This window comes from Mobula birostris, chromosome 21 (assembly GCF_030028105.1).
Source record: "Mobula birostris isolate sMobBir1 chromosome 21, sMobBir1.hap1, whole genome shotgun sequence".
NCBI lineage: Eukaryota > Metazoa > Chordata > Chondrichthyes > Myliobatiformes > Myliobatidae > Mobula > Mobula birostris.
In genome coordinates this window covers 59,393,759-59,405,992 of record NC_092390.1, presented here as the reverse complement: position 1 = coordinate 59,405,992, position 12,234 = coordinate 59,393,759, and the positions used below count along the sequence as shown (strand labels likewise).

The window sequence follows — 12,234 nt, the reverse complement described above, 5'->3', positions numbered from 1 at the left end:
CAAGTTTACATTTTCAATTACACAATTATGAAATCCATTTAATTTCAAGTCTTGATACAATTTAAAATTACTTACCAGAACCTACTATTTTTATTTTGTTTGCCTTAGAATTTTATATAGCCTGAATAAATTCAACTTAGTATTTATTTTCCAAGGATCAGTTGTCCATAGGATATTCAAATATTTTATCACCCTTTCAGGGATACTATGCCCTATTGGCTATACCATTTGATTTTATTTTCCCCAAATAATCTTTACTAAACAAGACTAATAATTTTTAAAAATATTATAGCTCAACAGGAAAACATCTCAATGTTAATGACTATCCTTATGTTTTAATAATGGCTTACTGTGTTGATAGCCATCAGAGTTACTCACATAAAAGTTGATCGTCAGCAAACATCAACTAAAAATTGGAAAAAGATTGGCAGGATGGAGGCAGTAAATGGCCATTCAGATTCAGAATTATACAATATAGGAACAATGCCCAATGCATCCATACTGACCCAGATGCTTGTCCATAGTAATTCCACTTGCCTGCTTTCACCCATCTCTCTAAACCTTTCCTATCCATATATTTGTCTAAATGTCTTTAAATGTAATTGTTCCCGCTTTTAACTCTTCTGGCATCTTGTTCCATATGCCCATTACCTTCTGTGGATAAACTTAACCCTCAGATGTGACAATAAAAAATAAAAACGTGGTGAAACGTGTTCAGGGAAACAAGGAACATGCAAGTAAATAGTAACAAAGCTTTGAAATACATAATCCCCTCAAAGCGCAAGTCAGAGAAAGTGAAAATAAAACAGGAATATAGCAAAAGAGTAATAGTATTTTAAAAAGCCAATTATCAAAACTGGTCCAATAGATCAACCAATCTGCACCTTGCATTCACTTTCAGTATAATCTCTAAAGTAAAGATTTTGTAACAATGTGGCTCCTAACAGCAAGCTATAGATACTGAAGCTATTCTGAAAGTTAGAGCAGGCTTTGGGCAGCTTATACTGAGGTCACGTTCATGGAAATCCCCGATCATCTAACAAAATATCCCTTTAGAAGGCATAGTTCACTGTTGGTAGCCTTTAGTCAGAAACTAAAGAGTAATTACATTACAATTAAAAATTTAAAAATAAAATCAGAAACAAGTTAGAAGACATTCAATTTAGAAAATTAAAACAAAGTTTAGAGGGAAAAAATTCTTTACTGAAGATAAGTGCAAGTGAATAGGGTCACGGCTTGTACACCAGGTAAGACTTTTGTAAAGCTGAGGGGCCAGATATAAAGTGCTTCCGGCCGATCAAATGAGTGAAATTAGGAACCACTCCTAAACTCAACGCTGAGTTTAGGGACAGAGAGAGGCCAGAAGCATCTGGAATGCACCGATACAAATTAAAACAAGCATACATTATTTTTGAAACACAAATAGAAACATAACATACAAAGACAAAGCCCAAAGGAAAATGGCTGTATATTGCTTTAGGTATCACATCCAACAGGTTATTAAATCTGCAAACAATATTCAGTGTAGGTTCATAGGATAATTTCATGGGAAATCATGGGTGGAGAGATTTGAGACAAGCCTATTTCCAAAAGTTATGAGGTCAGGACACAACTCAGAAGATTAAGAGAAAGTGAAATCATTTAATGCCACATCATAAGGAATATCAATTTAAAATTGTCAGTGGTCCAAAGTAGAATGCAACTCAGGGTTCTGATGAGCTACGTGGATTTGGATTGTAGAAGTAGTGGAATTAATGTTGCACAAATTGATCACCAAAATTACTTTGTGCAGATATAACTCCAGAAGACAACCTATTCTATATTAATAACATTTCTTCTAAAGGGTCTCCTTCAATTATGTTTTACGACATAATATCCATTGGGGAATGAAATAAATAAGGATTAAAGTTTGAGGCAGATGGACATATTTTTGATCCTAATACCATACCTGTGAATTGGGCACAGCACATTTCTTCAACTGATGGTCTATAACTTGATACAAGAGTCAAGTTATGACAATATTCAGTCAATGCTTTTTGTAGTCTTTGAAACTCATCTGTTAATTAAATCAGAAGTGAATTCAATGTGAAGAAACAGCATCTTACCTGATGCACATTTTATTCATAATAATGCTTCACTTTTCTGAATGTTATGCTTACTTATGAAAGCTATAGCAATATTTAATATGAACAAAACTTTGCATTTCACCAATTAGGATGAGGTTAATAAATTCTTGAAAATGAATAACAAGCCAACATTTTAGTTACATGGCAAGTCTACAATGCATCATCCATATTTTCCTTGAATAGTCTGCCCCCTATTTTCATGAACTATTCTCTTTCATTATTAACAACTTGCAACAATAAACTTGTATCTTTTAAAAATTGTTTTCAAAAAGACAGAGGGGCTCAATTACACAGCTGGCACCACATAGTCTTTACTCCTTATCACACACCCAATCAGACTATTCTAGCACATACTGATGGATATAAAAGCAGAAAATTAGGTAGTCAACAACTAGTAATAAAAAGTGCTTCCAAATTATGCAAAAGGGATTTGTATGTATAGTTCAACATAAAGTAAACTTATCAAAGTACACATGTATCACCATATACAACACAGATTCTTTTCATTGTGGGCAAAGATGCACACAGCAGGATGGACAAGCAACCAATGTGCAAAAAAAAAAAAACTGCAAATACAAAAAGAAAAATAAATCATAATGATAGTAATAATAAATAAAGCAATAAATACCAAGAAAATGAGATGAAAAGTCCTCGAAAGCAAGCCCATAGGTTGTGGGAACAGTTCAGTGATGAGGCAAGTGAAGTTACGCCCCCGGTTCAAGAGCAGAATGGTTCTTGATGAGAGGCATGAGAAGCATTGATCATATGGTTAGCCAGAAGGTTTCTCCCCCAGGGCTGAAATGGCTAACATGAGGGGGCATAGTTTTAAGGTGCTTGGAAGTAGGTACAAGGGGGATGTCAGAGGCAAGTTTTTCCCCCCACACAGAGTGGTGGGTATGTGGAATGCACTGCTGGTGATGGTGGTAGAGGCAGATACAATAGGGTCTTAAAAGAGACTCTTAGATTGGTACATGGAGCTTAGAAAAATAGCAGGCTATACGGTGAGGGAATTCTAGGTAGTTTGTAGAGTAAGTTACATGGTCAGCATAACATTGTGGGCCAAAGGGCCTGTAATGTGCTGCAGACTTCTGTTTCTAAAAACTTTAACAGCAATTATGAAAGCAAATCATGAACACCAATTCAGATTTTCCTTTGGAGGTACAACACAACTTCATTTTTTGACAGAGGATCTATTCAACAAAATCTTTGCTCTACCAGAAGGCAAATATTATGTGCCAGACAGTATCAAGTAAAAGATTTCTTTGGGTATGGTGAGAAGTGATTAAAAAGTGCAAAATGATCTCTACTATTCCATCCTGTAACAAAGCCTGACACACATGACACAAGAGAGAAAGAATTTGGGTGGAGCTCTTTCCAGACTGTGTTGGGGAACTTGAGCTGCAGCCAGATGACCCTCAGATCATTCCGAAGAATAAGGTGAGGGAAAAAAAAAGACCTCCTGCAAGACTCACACTTAAGCTGCAGCAGACACGTGGCTGTCAGGAATTGGAAAGGGAATAGGCTTATAGTACAAGTATCCTTGTTGCTGCTCCCCTCAATAACAAGTATACTGATTTGGATACTGCTAGGGTGTGAAACAACCAAAGGAAAGCCACAGAAGTCAGGTCTCTGGCACTGAGTCCGGCTCTGTGACTCAGAAGAGGTGGGGGGGAGGGGAGGGAAGAAGAGGCAAGCAGAAATGATAGGGACTCATTGGTGCGGTCAGAGGGACAGACAGGAGGCAGGTGAGAACGAGATTCCTGAATTGTATGTTACTTCCGAAATGCCAGGGTTAGGGACTGAGACCATTAAATTCTTATGGGGAGGGTGAGCAGCCAGAGGTTGTAGTCCACATCTCAGCAATGACATAGGCAGGAAGGGGACCAAGGGTCATGTTTGTTCTTAATAAAGAAACATGGATGGACTTATGCTAGAATATTTTTATTAGTGAACTGCTCTCAACTTGAGCACATGCTACCAGCTCACCATTGTAGCTTCCGGTTCCGGGTGAACTATTCACATAGCCCACCAGGAACTGAAATTCTTTATGATGCACAAATAGTAACATACCAAGGTCTTGCAAAGTTCAGGCAGTTAAGTGTTAAGTTAAAGAACAGGACTTCCCGATTAGTGATATCAAGATTGCTACCCATACCACATATGCTAGTGAGGCTAGAAATAGGAAGATAATAATGATGGATCATATCTAACATTGCTCTGTTGTTCAAGAAAGGCTCCAAGAAAAAGCCGGAAAATTGACGGGGGGGGTTACAAAGGACTATGGTCCAGGTGCAGGTCAACTGGATTAGACAGGATAACAGTCTGACATGAACTAGACAGGCTGAAGGGTCTATTTCTCTGTAGTGCTCTATGACTACAAAATTAAGAATGCTTTATTGACATTACTCAATTCAGAAGAATAAACATATGGCTGAAAAGTAATTCTTACATCTATTAACTAGCTGCTGACAGAAGAAGTTGCTTGGTGTTTCAACGTGTGATACAATGACAGCAACATCATCAACATCTTCAACACACAAAGATAACATGCTCTCTCCAGATATATGTTCTCCATTGTTTTTATGAAGTAGCTTTGTGAGGTCTTCTTGTCCTAAAAAAAATCATTTCACCATAAAATGAATAATTTTTAAAGAACACTGGCCAGGATCAAACTAACATGGTCAAAAGATAGGACCAGATATTTTACTGGATATACATTCATAACCTGAACTTGGGTATTCAGAATATAATTTCAATCGGACAGAACTGTTCAAATTTAGTAGAGAATGAGGAGAAAAACCAAAACTTCAGGAAGACCCAAGGCACTCTTCCTAACGTCTTATCACTGTTCTCAGCTCTAAATTTCATTTGCCATGCATATGATTAATTTACTTAGAGAAAAAAAATAAATGGTAATTTTAAAGAGGGTGAAAAAGCAAACTGTGATGCATACATATTCATCATTGAAACTGACTAGTAATAAAAATACAAGAACACAAGACCAAAAGGTATAAGAGCAGAATTAGACCATATGGCCCAGAGTCTGCTCTATCATTTCATCAATGGCTGATCCATTTCCCTCTCATCCCCAGTCTCTTGCCTTCTCCCCGTAACCCTTCATGCGCTGACTAATCATGAAACTATCAATATCTGCCTTAAATATATCCAAGCAACTTGTCCTCCACAGCTGATGGTAGGAACAAACTCCAGATTCACCAATCTCTAGCTAAAGCAATTCCTCATCTCCATTCTAGATAGATGCCCCCCCCCAATTCTGAGGCTCTGCCCTCTAGTCCAAGATTCCTACACAGTAGTAAACATCCTGCCCACAATCAAGGCCTTTCAACATTTGATAGATATCAGTGAAATTCTCTTACCCCTCCCCCCAAAAATTCTTCTAAATTCCAGTGAATACAGGCCCAGAGCTATCATTGGTCCTCATATGGTAACCCTTAAATTCCTGAAATCATTCTCGTGAACCTCTTCTGAACCATCCTCAATGTCAGCACATCTTTTCTTAGATAAGGGGCCAAAAACTGTTCATCCTTGCTTTCATATTCTGCTCCTCTTAAGGAATCCTAACATTGCATTTGCCTTCCTCACCAACGACTCAAACTGCAAACTAACCTTTAGGGAATCCTGCACAAGGACTCCCAAGTGCCTTTGCACCTTGGATTTTTGATTTTTCTCTATTTAGATAATAGTCTACGCTTTTTATTTCTTCTACTAAAGTGCATAAAGATATACTTCCCGATACTATATTCCATCTGTCCCTTCTTCGTCCATTCTCCTAATCCACCTGTCTTTCTGCAGGCTCCTTGCTTCCTCAACACTACCTGCCCCTCCACCTACGCTCGTATTGCCTGCAAACTTGGCCACAAAGCCAACAATTCCGTCACCCAAATCATTGACATAATGCAAATTACATTGAACTTCTAAAACTCTAGTTAGAACTCAGAGCAAGGCAGCTGATTCTTTAGGAAATATACCAAGGAGTAAGAGGAGGTTTTAAAGCCTATGGGGACATGTATATCATTTCCAAGGGGTTAATATCAAACCATCATTCTTTTCTAATTATATTAATGCTTTAGATGATAGAACAGTATATGGATACCGTGCCTTGAAAAAGTATTCAGCCCCCACAACTATCATCTTCTACAGTCTCAATTTCTGAATTCAAAATATTGAAGTAGGATTTTTAAGCTAATCTACAGAACATTGGGCATCATGTCAAATCAAAATTCCAAAGTCTGTCAACAATTTACTAAAAATTAAAAAAAATAAAGGCTGAAAAAATATTCATTCTCCTATATAATTAGTATGCTAACTTTCCTCAGGTGTTTAGTACTTTACCAACTCCTTCAATTTGATGATGTAGAAAATTGGAGGATCACCTGTTTTTAATTAATTCATTAAGAATAAATACTAGCTCTCTTTGCAAGGTCCAACAGTATGGTAAATTTTCAACACACCAAACGAAAATGAAGACAAACGAGCATTCAAGTCAGGAAAAAATAATAAGAGAAGCACAAATCTGGGCAAGAGTACAAGACCTTACAAAGGCACTGAATATACCTTGCAGTTTAGTGTAGTCCATTGTGAAAAAATATGAAACCATAGCCACACTGCCTAGGTCAGGCTTCCCTTCTGAACTTAGCTGCTGGAGAAGAATGGCACTAGTAAGACCAGTGTGACCTTCAGCAGCAGATGAAGTTCATGGCTCTGCAATCTCTAATCTTTGTACAAAAAGAGTATTTATGGAAGACTGGCAAATAAGCAGCCCTGGCATTTTTTTTTTTTTTTTTTTTTTTTTTTTTTTTTTTTTTAAAGGCATACCCTTGTCCATAAAGACTTTGCAAAGTGTCACTAAAAAGTTACTGTAAAGATGTGGAATGTCTTGTGGTCAGATGAGACTAAAGTGGAACTTTTGGCCTTAACACTAAGCGGTACATGTGGCATAAATCTACTACTGCGCATCAGTCAGGTAACACCATTCCTGCTGTAAAGTATGGCAGAGGTAGCAGCATCATACTATGAGGTTGCTTTTCAGCAGCAGGGATTGGAAATCCTGTCAGGATTGATAGTAAGATGAATCCTAGATAAAAACCAGCTATCTTCTATCAGAAAGTTTAGACTAGGGAGGAAGTTAGTCTTTCAGCAGGACAAAGAGCCAAAGCAGAGTCAGAGCAACCATGGAATGGCTTCAAATCAAGAGAAGTCCTTCTGTGGCCCAGTGAGAATCCAGACGTTAAACCAATCGAACATCTCTGGCAAGATTGCTGTCCACCATCACTCCCCAACTAACCTTGTACAGCTTGAGCAATTTGCAAGGAGAAATGGGCAAATCTTGCTCCATCATATTCTGCAAAACTAATAGAGACTTATCCAAAAAGACTACATGCTGTAATAAACTTTGAGTTAGTTCAACTAAGTCCTGAGCAAAGGGTGATGAATACTTCTGAATTGCTAACATTTCTGTTTTTGTTTCTGGGCTCCACTTTGAAAAACAGGAGCATGTGACTTACAAATAAAAATACTGAGTTAAATTGATCAAAATTCCTGGTTGTAAAACTCATTTTTGTGAACAAAGGGTTGGGGCAGAAAGCTGGAATCATTCTGCTTCAAATAGATTATTTTGAACCCTTCAGACAAAAAGGTTTAGGCAAAATAGTAAACTGACAGCAAAAATCAAATTTCTAGACAGAAAGATCAGTAGCCAGATGCTTAGATTTAGAAGCATTGTGTTGTGAACCCAGCGAAATTATTGTAAATTTGCCATGCATTATGTATTGCCCAAAATGCTGGTAGATTTCAACTCAGAATTGGATAATTATTTAAGGGGGAAATATTTATACATATGGGAAAATAACTAAATATTCAAGTTCTTCCTGAGTTAGGGGCATCCTTCTGAGCTGCATTATTGTACATTGATTGCAAACATTTCAAGTTTTCTTTGAGTTCTTACCTGAAATCTTGATTTTATCATCTTGATTTGTGGCATATTCTAATATGCTCTTCTGTAATAACTTGCCTGTAATAAATTTTTAAGCCAGTATAAATGGATGCAAGCACAGATACACGTTTTAAAAAATTAACAATAAGATAATCATTGGATGAAATTGTCATTAAGAGGCAAAGGAAATTACCAGAAGGCATTATGAGTTCCACAGCAGTACAGGACAGATTACCCACTTTCTCAATGATAGTCATGGAGCAAGGTTTCTGTAAAAGTTGAAGCTTGATTGATGAAAGGTACTCTTCATTCCATCTGGTGTGTTTTGGGATATTTGCAACACAGCATTTCATTGCCTAGGGTTGAAATTAGGTTTCAAAGATTTATACACTTCAACAAACCCACATTTTAATATTCAAAAAACATTCCTCACAGAATGACAACTACAAAACATACACAAGGTCAATTTCTATCAACTGTCATTTAGTTGTGAATATGTAACAACTCAGCACACAGAGCAACAACTCTATAGCTCACATATGTGGGTCAACTGCAATATTAATTTAAACAAATTCCCCTTTCCTTGTGTATAGTTCATATCCCACCATTCTTCTCCTGCTCAAGTTCCATTCAAAATGCCTCTCAAATGCAGCAACCACATCTGCCTTTACCACTTCTCCTTGCAGTTCATTCCAGGGATCTACCATTATGGCAATAAAAAGCTTGTCCCATAAACCTCCTTGAAAGTTTAACTCACCTTAAAATCATGGCTTCTAGTATTTAACATTTCAATCTTTAGAACAGAGCATTTTTGCCTTTCAAATTTCACACATTTCCTCATCTTCCAACATGCTAGAGAAAACAAACTAAATTTGTCCAAACTCTTAGAGCTAGTAAACCCTAATCCAGGCAATATCCTGGTGAATTTTTCTGCACTCTCTCACAAGCCTCCATATCCTTCCTGCAAATAGTGAAGAAAAACAGTATACAATACTCTGAATATGGCATAACCAAAATTTGATACATCTGTAACATAATTTTACATCTTTTATGATAAAAACTCTGAACAAAGGTGGTCTATGCCTTCTTTACCATTATATATACAGTACTTGTGTTGTCACTTTCAGAGAATTATGGACTTGTATCTCATGATCCCCTTATTCATCATAGCTCAAAGGGTTCTGCCATTTACTGTATACAGTACTTTCCTCTTCATTTGGCCTCCCAAAGTGCCACATCTCACACTTGTCAGGATTAACTTCATCTGGCATTTCTCAACCCACAGTTCCAACTAAACGTTGACAACCTTCCCCACTGTACACAACTCTGCCAATTTTCGTGTAATCTACAACTTAATTAGCCACCTATGCATTCATCCAAGTCATATCACAGCAGTTCCTAACATTTATCTGTGTAAAAACCACTGATCACAGTAGTCAGAATAACATTTTCTGCTCAGATTTCAGATTAGTTTGTCATATACATGCTGTATATTATATATGGTAATATATGAATTGGCGGGAGGAGAGAGAGCAGCGTGCTGTGCGTGCGCAGCCCTCCAGTGAAAAATGATATCGTATCTGTTAAATAGGGGCCATGGACAATTCTGATTTGATGGAGACGGACGTGAAAGCACAGAGGAACATCTGGAGAAATTTCTGAAATGCCAGTTCGCTGCTGTTGTTACTGCGTGATCGGGAATCTTTCAGAGGGAAGGCCTCAAAATCCCTGGCTTTGCCTGCTGTTGGCAACCAAGATTGAGGTCGAATCGTTCGGGTAGAGATGGTGCTCAGTACTCGGTGTCGGAGAGCTGATCGGAGGCTCGAAGTTTTCCGATAACTGAGTCGGACTGTGGTCGGGCATGGCAGGGAGAGTTTTTCTTCCTTCTCCCGTCTGCGTGACATGTGGGACATTTGAGAGACTTTGAGCACAGTAAAAAGTTCATGGACTTCAAGTTAAGGTACTGTTGTAACTATATGTTATAATTATGTGGTTTTGTTAGCTTTTTCCAGTCTTGGTCTGTTCTGTGTTTTGTGATATCACACCAGAGGAAATATTGTATCATTTCTTAATGCATGCATTACTAAATGATAATAAAAGAGGACTGTGTGTCTTCATAATCTAAAAAGTAATTGGTTCAGAAGTCTGTAGTGGAGAAACTGTTCTTGAGGCTGGATGTCTAAGCTTTCAAGCTCCTGTATCTTCTCTCAGAAAAGAGAACGATAAAGGGAATGGGCTGGGTGGTGGGCATCTTTTCTGATACCTATTAAGCTTCCTGCAACAACACAATGAAAACTGACTGGATGGAAGGTGGCCAGCTGGTGATGGACTCTGAAGCACTTACCACTCTCTGCAAGCTCTGACAGTGCAGAGCAGAGTAGTTGCCATAACAGGTTGAGATGTAAGCCATCAGGAGATTTTCTATAGTACATCTGTTAATTGAAAGTCTTGTGGACAAGTCAAAATTTCCTCAGGTACCCTATGAAGTACATACACTATGTGCTTTCTTGATCATATCATCAATATGATGCGAGTAGGGGAGGTTATTTATTTAGAGATACAACACGGAACAGGCCCTTCCGGTTCAACAAGTTGCGTCAGCCCACAACCCCCCTATTTAATCCCAGCCTAACCTGGACAATTTGCAATGACCAATTAACATACTAACTAGTAGATCTTTGGAATGAGAGAGGAAACCAGAGCACTTAGAAGAATCCCACACGTTCACATGGAGGATGTCTAGAATCCTTAGATGGTGCCAGAATTGAACTCCAATGACTTGAGCTGCAATAGCAACATACTAAGTGCTATGGCACTGTGGTGCTGGTGGTGATACGGATGGCTAATAAAGCTATCAATCATCTCTATAGCAGGTCCACTGACAAGGATAGGGATGCGTTCACCACCCCTTCCTTGGGTCAACAATCAGCTTTTTCATCTTGCTAATATCAAAGGCTAGGTTGTTCTGCTGACACCATAACACAAGGTTCACAATCTTTCCCATATTCCATCTCACCATTGTTGTTAACCTGGCCGAAAACAATTTGTCATTAGGGAATTTAAAAGATCGAACTAGCACTGCATCTGTCCAGTCATGAGTATACAGGGAGTAGAGCAGGATATTTGCAGGCAACACTGGGGAGCACCAGTATTAAGGGTTCGGGTGGATAAAATGTTATGACCAATTCTTGCACATCTCCCCTTACTTACTAAGGAGATTTTGCTGCTCCTTTAAGCCCTTTTGGTTATTCATTTGTTACCCCTTTCCCCATTTCTCAAAAGTTGTCTGATTACAGGCTCCTAAACCTTACATACACTTTTTTCCCCTCTGACTAAATATGTAACATCTCACATTGTCCAAAGTTCCTGAAGCTTGTCATTGATGTCTTTTCTTCCATACAGAAACAGGTTGCTCCTGAATTCTGATGAACTGGCCTTTAAACAACTTCCATATCAAATGCAGAACAGCTGCTCCCAATTTACTCTCTTCAGCTCCTTTCTAACACTGTTGGAATTAGTACCCCACCACACCGAGGCCCTGTTTATCTATAACTATCTGTAAACATAGAGTTATGATCAGTGTTCCTAAAATAGTCTCTTGCAATCTCCAACGACCTGGACAGGCTCCTTTCTCAATACAAGGACTAGTATGGTCCCTTCTATAGATGAATAGAAAACATACTGTGTCAAGGAACCTTCACAACTGAATTCATGACAAAAGCTGCAACTCTTTTCTGTTTTAAAATAAAAAGACCCATTCCAAAAAATAAAGTAATAACTAGAATGCCCATCTCTTAAACATCTTATGCTCTATAATAAACGAGGAAAGATTATGCAGTGTTCTGTAGATTTATTATGTATGCCCACAAGAAAATGAATCTCAGGTTTGTATATGATGCCATATACTGTATGTATTTTGATAATAAATTTACTTTGAACTTTATTCAAAGGAGAAGCAGCAGAATATAGCTTGCAGGCCACCTATTGAAAAGCAGAATCCAAAAATCAGACTCGCAAAGAACAAAACTGGGGTTCCTGGTGGATCATGATTGAAATTATGAAATCAAGAATTGATTTTGAGGGGAAGACCTCAATAAATTACAAAACATGATAAAACGCGCCAAATGAGAACTTAATTGACAAATTAATACCAAT

General features: G+C 37.9%; 1 protein-coding gene across 1 annotated transcript in view; it reads right to left on the bottom strand.

Annotated features, from left to right (window-relative positions):
* Positions 1–1,082: 1,082 nt before the first annotated feature.
* Positions 1,083–12,234, bottom strand: part of tdrd1 (tudor domain containing 1) — a 53,947-nt gene continuing 42,795 nt past the window's right edge. Inside the window, exons 9-13 of the mRNA XM_072239666.1 lie at positions 8,273–8,435; positions 8,092–8,157; positions 4,576–4,737; positions 1,949–2,056; positions 1,083–1,093 (exon numbers count right to left, since the gene is read on the bottom strand). Coding sequence (XP_072095767.1) covers positions 1,083–1,093; positions 1,949–2,056; positions 4,576–4,737; positions 8,092–8,157; positions 8,273–8,435 — 510 coding nt within the window. The remainder of the gene's footprint in view (positions 1,094–1,948; positions 2,057–4,575; positions 4,738–8,091; positions 8,158–8,272; positions 8,436–12,234) is intronic.